Source organism: Bombus impatiens, unplaced genomic scaffold, assembly GCF_000188095.3.
Source record: "Bombus impatiens unplaced genomic scaffold, BIMP_2.2 scf_0452, whole genome shotgun sequence".
NCBI classification, from domain to species: Eukaryota; Metazoa; Arthropoda; class Insecta; order Hymenoptera; family Apidae; genus Bombus; species Bombus impatiens.
This window is the reverse complement of record NT_176871.1, coordinates 687,779-708,714: the sequence shown is the minus strand read 5'-3', so window position 1 is coordinate 708,714 and position 20,936 is coordinate 687,779. Positions and strand designations below refer to the sequence as shown.

Below are 20,936 nucleotides of genomic sequence, written 5' to 3'. Positions count from 1 at the left end.
CCCCTTTCCGCTTGTACCACCAGTTACCAACCACCCTGTATATATAGAGAATGAATTTACGAGAAAGAAACAAGTAGGCATTTTCTGAAAGGATTTCGTCAAATTTGTTGAACTGTTAAGTTAATATGGAAAGACAACGTACTCGAACAACTATACGTATGTACACGTTCGCACGCGTAATCGCACGTAATCAGCTCGCACGGAAATCGAGCGAATCGCCTTCTATTTAGATTCAGGCAACTCGGGATAACTTCGTTTCGTGTCTCGAGTCTCGAGGTTCGTCGACGGCCCTGCTGCTTCCGGGTGGAACGATAGATTTCCGCGGCAAACTCTCGAATCGAAAATTGTCTCGCTGCGAGCGGAGACGGCGAGACAAAGCGAGCGAGAGCCACCGACGAGGAAGGAAGAAAGTAGGGTAGAGCTATCTATTTCCGTCATAGCCGTCGTCTTCGTCGAGAATTACACCGTTTCGACGATTTCATAATTTCCGGACGCGCGCGCTTCCAACCCTCCCCTGGGTTTCTGTAAGAAGGAAAAACTGGGTCGACGAACTTTTACCGCCGCCGACAGAAACGCTGCCGATCTCGTTGGCCGGGATTTTCAATCGCCTGGTGATCTTTAATCGCGTAAAGCAAGGATGAAAAATGAAAGTCCAAGGAGAAAGAGGGGCGAGATTTTGAGAAAAAAAAAAGGAAAGAAAAAAACAGAAGTCGAAATGGAAGCGGCAAGCAGTTCGCGGTGCACCGTACACTTGACATAATTCACCGTAATTGGTTGCCGCTCGTTTCTTCTTCTTCTTCTCTTTTTTACCGCCGACCTTCTCTCCGCGTTTTCTCGCTGCGAAGCAATTACGCGGCCGTTCTTCATAATTAATCGAATGATACACGGCCGCGGTACCGTTTAATTTAGCATTTTTCACCGGACGGGCAACCCCTGTGAAACTACGAAAAGAGAAGGAAAGCGAGAGAGTTCTATCGCCGGAAGTTGAGTCGGTTAATTGTCGATTACACAAAAGCCCCGAATTTCATAGCCCTTCCTTTTTCCACCCTCTCTCCTCGTTCAAATTCCTCTGCGGGATCGAGGGGACGATGGAAAGAACGAACGAATCATTCAAAGGTTTTTCCTTGCAATTAAGTGTTTTAAATCCCTGGACGGGAATCCGGGATAGGTAAATTCACCCCTCATGCTAATCGATACCCCTCGAACAAAGGAAACGATTGAACAAAGGGTTCTCCGGCTCAAACGATCTAGCTCCTGATGCGGAACTACGACCGGATGAAATTACCATTTAAGCGAGAATCGAAAATTCCCCCTTGAATGTCGGCAATTGAGCGAGAAAAGAGGTAAAAGGGGAGGAAAGGGGATGCTCATTAGCTCCCGATACAGCCGGAAAAATTCCCCTCCGAGCCTCGAGTGCAGTCACGCGCTCTCTAACGCAGTTCCACTTTATTTTTGTTTTCCGACTAATAGAGCTTCGCCTGCTATTTAATATTTAATTCTAATTAACCAATCATTGTATAGTTTGCTTTCGCTATAGAATTTGGTCGACAATGTTATCGCGATATCAATCTCTCCTGCTCGTCCGGTCTTTTGCAGGATGCCGATTTGTTTGCATATCCAATAAATGGACAATGCTTGGCTTAATAATGTTAATTAAACCTAAATCAAACAAATCCATTCTGTTAATCGAACTCCTCGCAATCTACACGACCGATAAAACGCGTAATCCATCGTCTGCAAGTATTTTAATAATTTTTTTGATGATCATTCGAAAAGGTCGGCCTAACTTCTTGAAAGTTATTAAAGCATATTAAAGGTATATATAAACTTTATATAATCTTATTATTGCACACCTGGTTTGAACGATCCTCGCACAGCGTTGTACCTCGGCCAATCTCTTATCTTTTATCTCTTACACGAGGCAATCGATCAGCTGATTGCTTCTCTGTATATTCTCCAGATGCTCGATTTTCATATTCCTGCGCCTTTCCTTAGAAGTCATAATTTTTTCAGATTGGAAACACACCGAACTTTCGTAAGATGAAAATGACTTCTTCAATCGGATTTGTCAATTTGCAAACCATTTTCGCGATGTACTCGGCTTCTTTAATAACTCCCTTTCATCGTTCGGACGATCGTCCGTAAAAGATCTTTTACCTCTGCGTCATTTAACTTGTAACATAAGCTTGATATATGCTCAACTTTACTTTACGTTATACATTTATACGACGCTTAACGTTGAGTTTCAGTTAAATCGTATTATAAGCTTAACCTTACTCCCTATTTTACCGTAATTGTTGGCGCTTTTCTCTCTAATTGCCAATTGTCATTTCCTACTCTGTAACAACCATATCGATCCGCTGATGTTATAATAAACATTTTATCGTTGTTATTATATGCATAAGCGTAAAAATAACGATAGCCTCGGCTTAAAGCCAGCATTTTCCGATTTCATTCGAAACTACCGTACGTTACGAGAGAAGTCAGAAATTCGGCGTGTCTCGAAACGAAGCTCAGCGTAAAAAGCGACACGGCGATGGAACCTGCGTGCCTGGCCCGTTTTTCCCTGCTTTATATCGAACTTTGGCCAACGCGCGCGCGATTCCATCGGCGAAATCCATTTAAAACGGACGTGCCGCGCACGAAATGGCTTATGAAACGATACAGTTAAGTCTTGCAAGTTTTCCAGTCCCCTGTAGTTGGACTGATGGTCGGTTTACGCACAGTCGATACCAGTGTTCCCACGGAAAATAACAGACCGTGGCCGTGGACACGCGATCTAAAAGCGTGGCGGCAAGGCAAAAGATAACGAGAGATAGAGACAGAGGGAAGGGCGCGTAAAAGGGAGGCCGATATCGAGCTTAACAAAGAATACGGTTCGCCGTTTAATTTGCTTTGTATCGCGGTACCTGGTCGATATGCGTGTGGACACTGCGGACTGGTAACGATGTCGCTGATGGGATGTCCTGTTCTTTGTTACGTACAGCGAGTCACGAAAGTATTTGAACACTTGCTATCCGTAGGAAACTTTCGAAATTGTAGAAATGTCGCAATGTGACACGCGACTGTCGTGCTTATCCTGTTAAATTTTAGATTTTCAACTTTCACGACGATTAGATGGCACATCTGCGATTCTTCGAATTTCAGTCGCGTTCGTGGTAGCAGTAGTTTCACGTTGTTCCGACGTTTCGTGAACATCCGAGGTCGCTTCTTCGCAAGCTCGCCGAAAATTTCCGCCCTGACGACGACGCGCACACGTTAAAAAAATTGAAACGCTACACGAAAGAGAAGATTCTTCAAAATTGTAATGTACTTACGAAATCGAAGATATTTATTGGGAAAAGAAAAGATTTAGAAAATTAGTACGACGATATCGGACGTTTCAAATGCTCCGTAATCTAGTAAAAAAGGGAATATGTATATCTACTATTAAAAAGCTTCGTTAGTAAGTAATTCGAATTTATAATGCGCTTATGACTCTGTAATCACGTAAGAGTGGCTTATTAACGATATTTACCATCAGTTTTTCATTTATCATTAATATGTAAATTGTAATAAGATTACGACAAATCTATCGGTAGAGATATAAAAGTATTTAATAGAACATAAATAATCAACACGAAACAACATAAATAATCTTCTCTGAATACATTAATAAATGATGTTAATTATCAATGAGATAAAGTAAATGCCAATAAATACTTTTATAATGCCCGGTAGAGATGTACGTTTGCAAACAAAAATCCTGTAATTCCTATGTAAATTTCTCGAATCGTCTGAAAGTTGGCTACTGAAACCGCAATGCCGGTGTCTCATTACGGTTCTAATAAAACCTCGAAACGTATTTACCAAAGTTTTTACAATAAGAGTCCAAACACCGTCCCGTTTCGCAGTGAGCTAAAAGCTTGTCGGGAAAAGTCTCGAATGAAAAAACACGAGTTACCAAGTGTCAGCGAGTATGAAAGTCAAATAAATTCACCTTCGACGAACTTAGACGACGCGTGAGAAGTCTTAAAATCCCGGGCGTAAGTCTTCGCAATTCAATTACATCGGCTTACGTTACGCAAAAACTTCTTCAAGACTCGCGGCTTACAATGGCGAGCTAAACGAAGGAATCAACAGAGGTACCGTGTAAGCTTTTCATCCTTGATCTTACGTCGATGGGTCACGATCAGAGGACACGTTCGTGCATTTACTCGTGGGAAGAAGGACACACGAGCGCGTTCGAATCGACGGTGGATCGTATCTAGGACCTTCTTTTTACCGCAGCTTCGAGAATGACGGAAGAAGGGTGGCGAGTGGTCTCCGGAGACAAGAAGCAAATCAAAGAGTCCCACGTCGTCCAATTCCCAATTCCTTCGTTCGATTTTTGTTCCAAACGAGCGGACGAAGGCTGGCTAATTCGATCCAATTTCGCGCGGCTGCTTAACCGTCAACGTGGATTCCCCTCGGACGAGTTTCAACGTAATCGACGCGCGATTCGATGACGTGGCCGATGCAAGATGTACCTTCGGTGCTCCTGTGCTCGACGAAATGGGAAAACGGTGGTTGGTTAGACTGGACGATTCGAGGGAAGGAAGTAAACGACGAAACAAACGAGTTCTTACGGGCGTAGTTATGCGCACAGTGGGTGTAGAAAGCATTCGTACGCTCGTTTGAAGCGGAATAATAAAAACGAATAAAGAAGTTGTAGAAAATTGTCTTCGCGTTCCTTTCGCGGTCTTCACGACCGATTACGTTTTTTTCTTTTTTTCTTTCTGAAATTCTTTCTACGCGTCATTCGGTAAACTGATCCTTCTGATTTCTCGAGCAAGTTGTTTGGTTCAATTTTAAAAAAAGTTATTCTGTTCTAAAAGAACGTACGATAGTATTTTCTACACTCGCTGTATCATGGTTCGTGCAAAGTATCTGATAGATACTATCCGCGTACAGGGCGAACAGAAAAATTAATATACTACGCTTTAATAGATGTTATCGTAATTTATGTTAACGCGTGTTAATATGTACTGGGAGAAGGAGAATGGGGAAAGTGGAGAAAGGAAGATGAGAATAATAAGACCAAAGAGAGCACTGTGCGTAATACAGATCAGAGGGTGGTGCAAAGGGATGAGTGTTTATAAGGAATATTGCAAACCAAGTTCATTCTATGGTTCTCTGGAGTTACAATAAGTATCCATCTACATCTATTTAACACTTTGATTGCCACGCTGAAATCACACGTTTCGCTGAGGACGCCACGGGAGTATTTTTATTATTCGAAGCATATAATGGCAAAATAATAATAAATTGACGATGTAAGACAACATTCTTCCCCAATCGACCACTTATCTTATTGGTGGTCACGGGCGACCACCGTGGCACCTTGGTAACAGTCGATAGCGACGTATTATAACGAGGCTTCGTTTATTTCAACAAACCATTCGCATTCGTTATTTCGTTATAAGCAAAACGTGCTGAATATATCGTAGAAACGTGTAGAAGATACTAGTAAAAGGTATTTGCTTATTCTATATATAATAGTAAGATATGTGCACACTTCTAACTTCAATTATACGATTATAAAGCAGCATTTACGATTATTCTCTAAGCTGTGTTTATAATAATATTCGTAGATTGCCCCTCAAACATATGGATGCAAACACAGTGCATCGTTAGATGCGAGATTTGTTCTCATTTTTTTTTTCATCGATGTTCTAATAAAAATGTTTAATTCTTCAATGGGGCACTTTTTATTTCAAAGTATCTTCTATGTATCGGTTATATTCAAAATACTCTAACTATCGATTTTCATTCAATTTTTACAATTGTAAGAAGTTCAAGCGCTCCGGTTACCAATGCCCACTGTGGCAGTCAAAGCGAATATATCTTGTCCATGGACTTTTTCGATGTTGAATCGATATACACATTTTTCTTTTGTCGAAACTCGTATATCATTCTCTTGGTTCTTCTCTGTATATAATTCTGACGTGAAATTGATCGACGCATCTATCGAATCGATACCGAAGATGATACGACGCAGAACCGATCATGGACGCGTCTATCGATTTTAAAAATCGGTCACAAAATTCTATAAGGAAGGAGAAATACAGTGGCGTAAGAAATGCGTCGCCTATCTGTGGTGTTATCAGAAATCTGCTTTTCATTTGTGCGACGCAACGTATTGAATTTGAAAATTGCTGTTCCATGAAAGACGAAATATATGACTTATCAGAGGCGCGTTTTCCATCTGTGATCTTCGACTGTCCGATTTTCCTTGCGTATACGCGCTTCCATTGAAATTGAAACGATAGCTTCTTTTCCAAGGAGCAGGCTGTTTCTATTCGCGCGAATTCTCGTCCATTGTAACCTAAGAAGCACAGGGGCGAAAGAGAACGAGAAATCAACGTTGAAAGCGTAGAATATTAGATTAAAATCGCGCCACTCCCTAGCGTTCTCTCCTTCGAATTCTCTAAAAAGAATTCAGTCTCTCGTGGGACGCGTTAAGAGTTCTGTCTCGCGTGAAATTATTTTCAAGCGTAGCCAGAGAGTGAGCGCAGGGCAAATGATCCGGAAAAATGCCTAGCTAAATATTAAGTTTGCATCGAGTTAAAAAGGGATCGGTAAGAGTAACAAGAAGAGGCGGACGACGATGGAGTCTCTATCCTCGCGTTTAAAGGAAACCAGCGAAATTTGCTCGCAAATCTAATACGTAATACAAACAATAAGGTATCCGCTTGTCTCTGGCGCGAGAAGCGAATTCGAGAGCGCTTGGCTGGCGTTGTTTCACCGCTGAAAGTGCAAGATAAACGATAATATTGTGCAACGGCGCATAATCAGCGAGAGAACAGGGACGAAAAGAATAGAGAGAGAGAGAGAGAGTGTCTTGCAGGATGCAGCTGGTGAACAACGAGGGAACAAACCGAGGGAACTGTTTCAAGGATGACTAGTCGAATCGGACATCCTTAGAAAAGTTTTATCATAGTCTAGGTCGGCGTTGGTGGTCGACGATACGAACGTGATACGTTGTTGTTTCGTGTACACAGAAACGAATGTCCTTTCTCTTTTTCTCACTCTGTGCACGGTGTCTGTGAAATCATGGGTATTTGTAGTCTCTGGTCATCGGATTGAGATCGTAGTTTCACTTTCTCACTACGATGTGTCATATGCACGTACAATGTCAGATCGGTGCAAAAATTGTCTTCGCCCGTTATACACAGTGACTCGAGAAAGTATTCGAGAAAATCGACTCGAGAAAATTGTTCTCAATATATCGTGTGTATCGTACCAAGCTTTCTGAAATTTCGTTCACGCACAGTAACGACTATCGTGATTGTACTAGTAAAGTTTAAAAATTTATATAGAAGTTACAAGAAATTTATCGGAAACATACACTCAGTGAAAAATGAATGCACAGCATGAACACTAGTCTTGAACTTGCAATTAGCGTTAAAGACGCGTTCCACTAAATATCGTGGCTTACCGATATAACGATCCATTGATTATTAAAGTACTTCAGTGATCCTTAGCTCGTACGACAAATATCTTGCGAGTGTCACATATATTTCCAGATCTGTTTCCAATTTTAGCCGTGTCTCGTTATAGTAGCAATGAAATTTCAACATTTTCCGTACGATTATACGACACGTAAAAGTTTTGCGAGAGCATAAATTTTGAGTTGTATAAAAAGTCGTTTTTTATTTTACATTTTCCACCTATCTTTTCACCAAGAGTCGGCCCTTGCTCGCTTACGCGACTGCACAGACACCCTGTATATCTTCCTTTTCCTCTCTTCCCTCCGTCGAGTGTCTGCAATTCCACACCATATCGCCTGGCTACGTTTGCTCGCGTTAAAATCAGCTGCAAACTCTTCCCGTCTCATAATTGACCTATTTCTCGCGGACCAGGCCTCGGTGCAATATTCCACTTCGTGGCGGCCAAGTAACTCCGACGTCGACGCGAATGTAATTCGCTCCGATTCGAAGATAGAGAAGGTGGCGGAAAGAATCAGCGAGGATCCTTTTTCTTCCTCGCTGGTCCGTGTTCTGTGTCGCGGATCAACTAAATCCCAATGAGGATCCATCTAGTTTAGATTAATTGGAATAGAGTGGAGGAACGTTGGTACGAAAAATGGAAGGATTTTGCCTTCGATCGGAGAAGTAACGCGAGGGTTCTGTATATTTGCTGGGAAATAAATAATTAGAGCCACACATTCGTCGTCGTCCGATTAATTTACATACATTTAATTAAATGGCAGATATTTACGCGTATATGAGAAACTTGAATGTTTTGTGATTAACAGTGATTAAGTTTAACAAACACCTTTTTTCGTTAAATATATATCGTGGACGAACTGACTAAAATGTCATGGCAAATTACCCGATGATTTGCAAAACACCACAGGTTCACGATTTTACAAACAAGAGAGCTACTTCTTGCGAGAAAAGTGACTATCTAATAATTTAACAAAAAACCACGTTCACAAGAAAAATCAACAATTGAAAAAGATAAGCAATCTTATCTTTTGCAGTTATGGAATTCGCGGCTTCGATTATCTGACACGACGAATGTTTTATTACGAAAAATTGAAATGTTGTTATCGAGATTATTATTGAGCGGCAATTGAAAATTCTAGCGTAACTCTCCCGGAAAAGGGCAAAAACGAGAAAGGATCGTTTTCGTTATAAACCCTTGAATCGTTCGCCATTTTTACACGAATTCTCTGTTTCGTATTTATCGTATTTGTAACTATTAATTCATTTTTTTCCAAATAACTTAATTTATCATATTTTCATTTTTATTGCCGTATTGTATTTTATAACGAGTCTCGTTGTTTTAAATTCAACTTTCAAAGAACCGTATTATTTGAGAGATAATTCGACATTTTATTTATAAGCAGATAATTTATGTAATTGCCTTGATTGGCGTATAACGAGAAGCAAATTTCATAGACATTTCGATAACCCTGATTGACAGTGAATTCCAATACCGGCACGAGTTTATATTTAATTCGTAATTGCTCGCCAAACGGAAATCGAGGAGTTTGAAAAGACACGGATTTATCCTAAATAAGGGTTTGGTGTTCGTTCGGAAAGCTTGCCTCGGAACAGCTGTAAGGAATTCAAGCGTCGAAGGAATAATCGATCCTCCCCTTTGATTAAATTCGACAGAAATTCGTTATTACAGTTCCGGTTGGAGCGCGAGCCCCGAAGAACAGCAGGCCTTTAATTAAATCGTCCTAGACGTCGGTGTTCGCTGCCAGCAGGTCGTCCGTAAACTCCGCGGAAAAAGAATAATCATCCTCCTTTCTTCTTCAATTAAGAGCTCTTGGAGGAAATATTCTACTTCTAGGGGCTAAATACGAATTATTGGAATCCGGTGTAATTTCATTTCATTCAGCCTCGAAGAAGACGCGACTCGGTCAAACCTTCGCAGCCTGGTCGAGGAGCAGAGTAAAGAAAAAGTAAAAGAAGAGAAGCAGAAAAGAGATCAAAAAATGGGAAGATGAAGATAACAAGGAAAAGAGGCTAAATAGTATAATAGGCGTGGAATGGAGAAAGTAGAAATTCTGATTATGGCAATGGAGAAGCGAAAGGAGTGAGCAACGCGCGACGAAAAGGAAACCGAAGAACGAAAGAGGATGAGCGTGGGAGGGGCGCGTAACCGGAGAAGCTTTCACGGGGGCAACCGGCTGCTTTCACGGAGAAAAGCTCTGGCGCTCGTTAGTGGGAAAATCCAATTTAGTCGGGGAACGGTTAGCGGGAGCGATCCGCACGCGAAATCGCGAAAACTCGAACAATACGCGTCGCGCGATCTCCTGCACCCCCGCGTGTGACGAACACCTGACGTCCGCCTGTTGCCAGACACACAGCGAGAATATGCTCAACGAACTTGTTTTATTGATTAACAATCGAATTACGCCCAATCGTCCGGTGCGTTGATTTGATTCATCGTTCTATACCGTTTTCACGCGCCTCTCGTCTATCTTTTGAAATCGTCCGTCTCCCGTTTCGCTCTTTTCATCTATGTCCTATCCTTTCCTGTGTTTCACGCTCGCGATTCTTTTTAATTAGTCATAACCCACGGGATGGGCTTTAATTAATTTGATCGTGCCGCGTATCGCCGATACGGGCCACGCTCCTATCCTTTGTTCCGTGTAATTAACGAGCCTGGAAAAAAGTAATCGTCGCGCGAGTTCCGCTTCCGTGCGTCTTAGCAACCAGACGGATAATTTTATTTCTCAGGCAATCTGAGAAGAGACACGTTCTCGTGTTCGACATCGTAAGAATTTTCGTAAGACCGGATGTGAAGTTGGCGCGCACAGCGGATTATTCAATTTGAACGTGAATCGCGTTAACGGCGTAACGCCAATTATTTATCACCGTCGTGATAATTAATGCATAGCCGTTAATGAAAGCTCGTGGCCGGCGTGCAAGGCACAGACCGCTGACAACGTTTCCAACCTCGACCGCTCGCAACAAATCGAAAATTCGTAATCGAGAGTCAGTCCCTGCAATGTTGCTCTCGTTTGTTGATTAACTATTCGATTGCGTTGAGCGTTACGTTGCTTTAAATTACAATATATCGTGGTCGCTTCTGATACTCTGTTTTATGGATCGTTGATCATTTTGTTAGAATTGCGTCCGCGTATTGTGTGCTCGCGGAGTTAAACGAATTTGTTCTCGCTGCACGAAGATTTTTCACTTGACTCGGTCTTCTCACTTTTAGATATTATCACAGTATCTACATGTACGGAGCGTTTTGCTACTGAGCTCAAAGAATAGAAATAAGGGAAATGTCGCTCATACAGACGTTGGTTCGTTAGTGGGTTATTAAATAAAAAAATTATCGTAATAAAAATACAAAAAGCTGATTCTTCGTACGATAAAAAATAGAGCCAGATTGGTGATGTAAGTTGAAAACTACAGGAATGCGGTGATGTTACGACCACTGTTTTTTAAATTTACTTTACAATTTATTATTATTCGTGTCACTTGTTTGCGACAAGCAAACTTATGGAGATAAAACATTCGTCCTTCGAGAATTGAAATAATTCCTGTCACTGATGTGACAGAATTAAGGAATTAAGAAAAATGGGCCTGTCCAGGTTGGTTTCCAAGAGATTCGTGTCTCAAATGTATACATGTGAATTAATAAGGATTTTCTACAAAGTCATTTCTCAATTAATGATCGCTTCCTTTCTCTGGAGGAACTAGTCAGAGATCGAACGAACGAGATAATGAACAAAAAATCAATGAGAATGGAAACGACCAGTCGTAACGACATGTTTCAGAACGACGGATGCCATCCTTAAATCCTGGCTTAATTAGCCAAAGTACCGACGCGTTAAGTACACATTTTATCTCTGCCATTTTGTTCCTGTAATTTGTAATCCTCGAGTGTGAAAATCTGCGAAGCGAGAAGCATCGTGTCGGTTATGAATACGTCGAGCAGTATACTGGCTAGCAGCCAGGAGACCTCGCCCGCAATCTCCATCGAACTCATCCTTCGTCGATGAGATGATGGCTGATTTAGGCGTTTGGGGATTAATCGACTAATCGAAAATAAAAAGTAAATTGCTCGAGCAAGAAATCTTATCATCGTCGTTTAGAAGGCAAGAATGTCAGCGATGTTTTAGAAGAGGATAATTATCCTTAGATTATAGTAAATAATGTTGATAATAATAATAAATCATATAAATTCGTGTAAATTGTGAATAGTAATAGCTGGTTAATTGTGACTATTCAAATATGATTATATTTTAATTTGAATTTAGACTTTTTAGGAAGAGTATATTTCGCTAGGAAATCAATTTGAAATAGAAAACTATTAATAATTTGACTTGGGGAACGTGGGTAACAGTTTCTGGCTTTTGAAGATTTCTAATGAAATATTTTCATACAGAGGATTCAGAAACTGATTAACGTGAATCAGTATTTTACTGACTCGGTTGCGGCCCTCTTTAGTTTTCTATTTTGCTCATTTTAATGGACAAAACAGATTTGTAATAAATATAAAATTATATCACGAGTAATCACACAGTTCTTCGTATTTTCTTTATAGCTGAGATATTTTTTAACAGGAAAGAACTGGAATTAAGTGGGAAGTGACTTAATAGACTTGCAGATTTTTACGTGAATTCGTACGTTTCTAAATACACCTAAGGAAATGGAACCTAAGTAGAGATTTATTTCAACCTCTGAATACTATAACGATCTTGTTATGTTTCCAGCAGATTGACGGCATACGAAGAACATGACAAATCTATTTCTATTGATTTTCTTACTTTGGTATCGTTTGATGGCTAAAATAACGTGATACAATAATTTAATTTCTTAATTATAGCGATATAACAGAGAAGAACTTCTGCAAATAATCAAGAATATATTCGATACTACAGTAACATATATCCTCAAGATCAGGAGTTCCATAGCGAGCAATAGTTACGTACTCGCCAAATGCCACGAACAAAGCGACAGTTTCAGTAGCGCGGTTCTGATTATTAAGTTTTCTAATTACTCGTATCCTATTCTCTTTCTCTGCGGTTTTCATATTTAACCAGTTAACTGCGTTTGACGTGTATACACGTCGTCGCTTGTATTTATTTACGCACTCCACGAGCTAATCCCATGAGATATTTCTAGACCTAAGTTCCACGGTTAACTGGTTGGACAGATAAAATCAATATTTCTAAATGATAATCTAATTGACTCAGCCCATTCACGACACTCGAGAATAGACCGTTTGCAGGTCGATGATCGAAGCGAAACGAGTCGTTGATTAAAACGTCGTCGCTCGACGAATCTAAGGACACAGAGGCGAACATTTCCGGTAGGAAAGAACGCGTTGCTCTGGAAGATTGGCTCGGCTGGAATTTTCTAAGTGACTTGCCACGCATCATCCGACGTTCTCCATTATCGTAGCACGCCAATCGGCCGTTTCCGGCCGGCGCAATTACACACGGGTACACCGTCAATTAGGCAAGTTTAATCGGTAATCGGATTATCAGTGATACGGGTTATCCTGCGCCGTTGCACCAGCCGGTGTGTCCCGTGCCCCATTCTAACACACGACCACCCAAACACACCTATGTACGCGTACATAGCCGAATCGAAAAGTCAAGTTAATTTAATCATTGTATCGTTGGAACAATTACCGCGCGTCCTGATCGTTTTCGCAGCGTGACAAACGCGCATTGTAACGGTTATTATGCTTGCAATCGTTTCATCTCTTCCGTAGCTTCCAATTACGAAGATATCGATACGATTATCTGCATCGTTCCATGGGTCGGGGCCGATTATAATTTCGTACACGCGACCTCTCCTCTCGGCCTTTACGGTCTGTCGTTATTTATTTGTCATTGTACGCCTCCTTATTACATCGATCGTTGGACGAGCAGTGAATGAAACGCACGGCCAGTGTTAATTCACTTGGATCACGAAAGTAAGTCGAACGCTTACCGTAGAAAGTTTCTGCGAATATATTAGGCGCGTTAGAAGAAAGCTGGAAATTTGATCGGTATTCCAACGAGTAAATTGCAATGAATTTTTATGAATTTTTATAGTCATAGTACGAACGTAATTAAAGAAGTTAAGGCTAAATAATAATTTAGTTCGTCCATTAAATAATATAATAAATATTATAACAAGTACTCTAGTTTGTACAATTTTTCATATTACATTCTGTGGACTTATTACATACTGGTATTTCGCGTGTACGAAAACTGCATAAACATTGGCAGTCTGAATTAAACAGAGATCGTTGCACATCAACTCGTTCCGCGCCCGATCGTGCCACGATTGTAGGGATACTGTACTTCTTCGATAATAGATTGTTAAGTAAGAACAAGGAAGAGAGTCTGTAGGCAATCACGGAGCAATTCTTCCACGTAAGCGATACGTAAAATCGATGCGTTCAAGCTGTTTAACGAGCACCATTAGCATCGAGCCAGCACGACCGGAGGAACAATGCCAGGTGAATTATTTCGCCGGAGCAACTCGCAAGTTCCGTAGTCGAAAGAGTATGCGTCTCATAATTCCGCTTGCTACACGGATACGCAAAGTTTTCATCGTAATCACGTCGCGAGTGTTCCCCGCGCGCAATTGTTACTTGAAGTATGCCGGCACATCGAGGTAGAGCCTTAAGCTTGGCCCGGACCCCAGTCACGGAAATTTATTCCATTGTCGTATAACGCTGCGGAAGAACCCGGAGGAAGCTAGTAGAACCCGGAGGAAGGAACTCTTTTTCGAGTTCGCGTACGCGAGTTTGTACCGCGCGACTGATAAGGAATGAAAGTAATTGGAAACCGTCGAGTTTGCGAAATACAGTCGACGACAAAAATAAGTCGTGCAACAATGGGCTTACGAATTACGAAGTTTCGTTAAATACGGCTTGTTTACACAACGATGCAAATTTGTTTCAACAAAGTTTCAATTACCCATTTATTGGATGATCTACGATACGTGCTACAATGACGCGTGGTGATGGACAAGAGATTTTAAAATTCCTTTAAAATTCCCACTTTTGTATAACGACTTACATTAGCATTAACATTTTTGTACTAGACATGTTTTACCATGTTCGTAATATAATTATCTGTTTCATATCTATTCGTAATTTAATTGTTCTTATCGATCATATCGATTCTTTAAACTTTCTTTTGCTTTTCGTTGTACTCGTATGAAAGCTTTTACGTTTGTTATCGTGCACATTGCATAAAACATTCAGAAATTATTCATCAGCGCTGTTACGAGATCCGACTGTCACGGTTGTATCGGTAAAATTTGAAAGCAATTTGAAAATGTATATAGAAATTCATAAAATATGTTCTTAATACTTTCGTGAGCCCGTGTACATGACATTATACTATACTAGTTGAAATAAACTTTATCGATACATACTTCCGCTATCTGTTCGCTTCTTTTTGTCCCCGACTGTAAAACGGAATAAGGTGGATTTTGTAGAAACTTGCGTGTACGGTGAAGACTAACGATATAGAAGTTGGAAATTTGGTTAACTTGGCTAGTGGACGAGCACGGTGCGCGATGAAGTCTCGCATACACAAGAATATAGGAATATCGGAGAGCTATCTGATTTCAGCGAGCGTTCCAGTAGCGAGAGGAACTCGAATAAGTAGATACGTGTACCGACGAAAAGCGTACGAAGCCCGCAATATAATTTCGTGCACCGAATGAGTTCGAACTGGTCTAACCGCAGTCTCGCCACCGCTCGAAACTTGATCGCGCACAACGCCGTTGACGTCGATGCAGCCATGTCGCGATCAACGTTTCTCTTCGAGCTGCTCCAACTTCAACCTACAGCCGTCGTTATTCCTTCGATAATCGCTTCGTTGAGTGATCGTGCGAGCTGCGGAAAATTTTCCACGCGTAACTTGTTGAATCTATACGGCCATTCGTCGACCTACGAAAACGCAAAACATTTCGCGTTTCAAGCTTTTAATCGACTGCAAAGCTCTTAAATCATAATACAGAGTGTTTCGCAACGCGGGCTCATTTCAGCGGTGAACAGGGGACACAAAAGCGGTGGAAAATGTTCGCGTAAACACGTATCCTATTTGATCTTGTTTCAAAGCTATGGACACTTTTGTGTTTCGGTAGCCCGCAACTGCTTACCTACGTATGTAAAAGGTATGCTGGCTTTTGCAGCCGCCTTGTCAAAGAACTTCGCAATCTTTCAAAAATTCCACGCGTATGTCGAGTAATACAGAGGGTAGCCGTTTCGAGCACCTTCTACGAAGGTAAGCTGTTACGGATTACTGGGACACAGAGGTGGCTGTAACTTTGAAGCAAGATCAAATGGGACACGTGTTTATACGAACTTCTGTCATTGTTTTCGCGTCCCCTGTCCATTGCTGAAGTGAGTATCGCGTATGATGAAACAGCCTGTATAATGTGCTAAATATGCCGCGAATATTCATGCAACTTCACATTTTTACGAATATAATTTAAAAAATTGTAATTAAGTTATAATTAAAATTATGATCAAGAAATGAGAATTAATAAAAAGAACACGTTATACGCGTTGTCTGCACTTTTGCCGATCCAAATTTTCCATAAATGTATGAAAATTCGTAGTCTAATGGTCACGTCTTTTTTTTTTTTTGCTTTGTTTGTTAACCAACGCGGGTTTCTTTGTGCGAGTATGTAACGCAGGATTCGTAATAAAGCTCTGCCGGATTTAAAAGGCAACAGTTACGCTTGGCGATGCTCGAGCGTAAAAATGCAGGCCCTAGCATGGCGTTTTCCGTTTCCAGGAGTAAGGCAACTCAATTACAGCGATCCTTCGCGCGGTCTTATCCAACGCGTACGCAACAACTATAATTATACGATGGCTAGATCCGCGTCATGTTAGCGAATAATATCGCGGAGGAAACGCGCGTTCCGCTTCGAACGATCGCGATCGTAACGTACGAGATAAATGGCGAGAACGTGCCGTAGATGAGAAAGGAAGACTGTCGAAACATACGTAAATGATTCGTGGAAAATTGACACGACATCAATCAGTGAAAAATTAGGAAAGGTGTCTCAAACTTTACCGATGTAATCAACATATCTTATCACTCATATCTCAGTCATATCTTATCACTGGACTGCGGATGTTTATGTATTTTAGGGACGTTCAAGAATGCAAACATTCACAATTTGCATATAATATCCGATGTATCCAAAATAGAGTTCAGTGAAGTCTCGGTTATCGAAATTCGGTTCGAGGTGCTTCGACCACTTCACCATAACTTCGCTTTTTATCGAAATTTTAAACCTAAATACATGTACAATATTACATTGTCAAAAATTACCTATAATTTTATTATAAAATTTGCGAACACGAATAAATCTTTTCGTATTATCCGAGATAGACCTCCGGTGCACATAATCTCAGATAATAAAAAAGAGATTCTACCGTGATTATTATAATACTTAGTGGATCAAGTAAATAATCATCCATATTGAATTTCTTTAGTTATATCCATGAAAATATAAAACGTGCGCAGTCTATTTATTATTAGACCAAGGGAGTTTTACGCGTTTATGAAGAATTTGAAGATGCAAGCGTGCACAGAACGCGCAGAGCATTGCAGAAATATATAAAACATCGAACATATAGTACTCCTTAAAATATTATCCTTTTTGTGGCAAAGGATGGTTTACCTCTTGAATAAAGAAATAAGTAAATTTTTTCACGAGAGATCATCTCGTGTTGAGTCGCATCACGATTGCGAAAACACCCTATATAAATGGAAAAGCAAGGACTTGGAAAGGCAGCTGCATTTGAAATTCGACGTCGGAACGAAGAAGATCGTGCGATATCGAATTCGCGATTTCGTTTCTAAAAGTTGAAAGTGAAGGAAGGGCCCGGTGGACTGGAATTCGACGAACTCACGATACGTATGTATATCGATGGTGAACATCGTTCGTTCATGGGAGACTTCTTGCTCGTACACCTTCAATAGGGTGGCTGGCTTGGTTCCAAACGACCGCTACTGCGAGGATGACGATGAAAATGAGATTCTCGGTTCAATGCCGGGAATCGAGCAAGGATTGTGTCTTCTGTCGGAGGACGTCAACCGGCGAATAAACTGGCGTCGCGTTGCTGGCCAGCCAAGAAACTTTCCCGTTAGCGGTTTCGTTCGAATTCCACGTACGTAATTCCCGGTTCTTTGACGAATCACGCGACGCGACAAGGAAGCGGTGAAATTAATAAAAATTAAAATACAGGCGTACAAGGGGAAAGTCTTTTTGCTTATTAACGAGTTTTATATTGCCACTTTTATATCTAACAAGCTCTCTGTTATTTGGGATGGAATTTATCAGGTACGTTCTATAGTTATCACGACTTAGCACTTTAATCATTTTGAATGGAAAAATGTTCTTTTGCCGAAGATTTTGATAAAGAATTAAATGTATCGAAATGTCTTTTTTTATTATGTATCGAAACTTTTCAATATTTCAATATTAAAGCTCCAATATTACGAAGCTCTTCTTATATTCTTTTCTCGTAAAATAATCCTTTAACGAGTCGATAAAGATTTATCGCATTCGCGTAATCCTTCGAAAGACTTTGCAAAATTCATTAAACTTAATTACGTTATTACGGCAGATTCTTATCAACGAATAAATCAAAATCCCACCGTAAGAGAATATATAAAATATAGCCGATGATAATTAAGTATACAAACAGAAATTCTCATCGCGGTTTTATCTTCTATCTGCAAAAGCCAGTCGGAAACTAAATCTAAATTATCTCGCGCAACCAACACGATTTATAGCGTTTTTGAGCGTGAATTTGGTCTTTTTTTTTTGTTTAGAAAATGCTTTGTCCCCATCAGTTTCGACAGGAGCGAAATCCCAGAGAGCAAAAGGTAGCGAAACGAGAGAGGTATATTCGCGCTGATCCGATCGGGTTGTCGAAAACGCGGCATCGTTTGAAGCTGGATACTCTGAAAGAAATATCACCCTGTGTGCACTCGTGTACACTAGAGAGCTTGCAATGGACAGCTTTCGCGCTCTTGCGCAGTTATTGCACATTAAAATTAAAAGGTCAGCTTTTAAAATCAATCTACAATTTTTGCGTGGTCTGCAAAACCCTATGGCGGTGTTTTAGCCATTTTGGCTATACGCGCGAATCTTCCTTTTCTCCTAGTTCGCTCTTTACCCCGTATCGATGCATCGGGGTTGGGCTTTATACCTGCTGCGAGCAACAGAAAACGCGAATGGCGTTGGGAAACTTCAAACGTCGGGGAGAAAGCTCGCTTTACGGTGGCATGCAATTTCACCAGAATCCAAATCGCTTTCGTATATCATCGAAGGGTGGAAACAAAGTGGTCTGACAAAACTCACCCAACACGGTGCCCACGTATGAGTGCGACGTGTCGAAGTCAATGGGGCCGTTCGTGCTCTCGAATGTCGCATCCTTGCTGAATAGACCCTTGTCTTGTATCAAGCGTAACGTCCACTGTCTGAAACAGTAACGAAACTTGTTATTAATATCAGGCAATTAGAAGTTTTACGTCTCATAAACGTGTTACTATCGTATGAAATACGTAGCGTACGAAATATCCGATATCGTTGTACCTACGAGGCTCGAGACAATTCGACGGATATCATTTTCCGCGTCAGTTTGATCCTTTACATTCGTTAATTGTATCTGTTACTACTTTTTCAACGATCGCCTCGAAGTCGATCGAATCGATTAATCTTTCGAGTATGTAACAAAATAACGAAACACGACCGGAAAAGATATCCATCTTTCGTCTACGAGTCCAGTGTACGTATCTTACGTATTATTTTAATTCCTCTTCTTGCTTCTTTATTAATTACTAAACATTTTTTACAATTTTTAATTTAAGTTCCTTTTATAATATATCTTGCAATTACATACATGGCACAGCAAATGAATCATTGTCTTTATTCGTCATTCCTTTCAAGCGTCTTCCCATTAAACGCAGAATCCAACCAAGGATTCATTATTTTTCGAATATTTAATGCACTGTCCTTGCTGTGTACTTGATATTCGAATGGTTAAAAAACCGGAAGCAGTGTGTTTCGAATTAGCAACAGCTCTACGAACATAAAGGAGAACAGGATCGAGACGAGGTAGACAAAGTATCGGTGATTTACACATTGTTCCTAAGAAAACGACATTGCCCCTAAGAACTCGTCGACTAATCCTTTCGCCGATCAACGTAATCAGGTTTTTACGCTCGAACGGTTCTCGCCTCCACCAGGTCCATCATAGAAAAACATCGTACAAGAATGAATCATAATCGAAGAAATCTTGAAAATACCAGCAGTCGCCGGTTAACCTTGCGACTGTCCGTTGCGTTTCACTGCCCCCAGGACTGTTGGATCGAACGTTCGTCACGACATAGGGTCAATGGTAACGAGTAATCTCACGGTCGACGGCTGGACATCGGGAAACGTGCAAGAAGCGCGATGTCGTTGCACGAGCGTCGAGGAACGTTAGATCCAAAACCCGTTGTGCTCTCGTGATTCAGCGATTCTTGGACGATGACGCGATCAGGCCTTCCCCGGTACTCGACTCTTCCGAGTGGAAAACCTGTAGTCGAAGGACGAAGCGAAGCATACTACGAGAGCGGTTAACAACTAACAATAAGGCTACGATAACATGGAATTGATCGACAACGTAGTAGCGCTTTAAGGCACGTTTCATTTTGTGTCAAGCAATCAGATAAAGCTAATTAATTGATAACTAATTCCATGTCTAATTTTATTCTCGCTTTATACCACACTTGTAACCTTTCTTCGGCTACGCGGTCTCTACGCTGTTACCTACGCATACTTATGCACACCTGCTTGTCATTTAGTCACGTACCATTTGTTAGCTGGGTAAAGCCCCGATTGGCTATCGCTGCCCACTTCTAGCTTCTAAAAATAGTACGAAAGAGGCCAGGCATAGTAATCACATCAGTTCTCTTATATCAAGTTTTTGAATATTTCTCGTAGCATGACTTCTGGTCTACAAGATATCCTATGGCCCTATACCGATAGTATTCTTAACAGTATCGTTCGTTTCAGGTAATCTTCCTTAGGTACCTTTCCTTAACAAAAAAGCATAATCATCCTGATCCAAAAATGTATATGATGAACGTACCGCAATAGAAAAAAAATCACGAATAAAAGAAGCACACGGAGTACCGTGTCGTGTTTCGCGAAAGAGAACCGGTATATTAAACTCTGTATCCTGAAAAATCTCGAATCGATTAAATATATTAAAATCTCAAGTCTCAACGCTTGACGACATCGCGTTGATACCACCGTGAATTCGACACTAATCAAGCGATAGCTCGAAACTGCGGCTTCTAAGAACAAGGGATCGACGTTGCTGTAAGATGGACGAGCGAAGCGCGACGACTTTCAGACTTGGAATATTAAATTTAGAAACGCGAAAGGATGGAAGACTGGCGCGTGGCATTGAAACGC

General features: G+C 40.9%; 1 protein-coding gene across 2 annotated transcripts in view; it reads right to left on the bottom strand.

Annotated features, from left to right (window-relative positions):
- Window positions 1–20,936, bottom strand: part of LOC100743906 (disintegrin and metalloproteinase domain-containing protein 10) — a 48,853-nt gene that overhangs the window by 15,866 nt on the left and 12,051 nt on the right. For both annotated transcript variants that reach the window (XM_024368487.2, XM_003490545.3), the window contains exon 3: window positions 18,834–18,952. In XM_024368487.2, coding sequence (XP_024224255.1) covers window positions 18,834–18,952 — 119 coding nt within the window. The remainder of the gene's footprint in view (window positions 1–18,833; window positions 18,953–20,936) is intronic.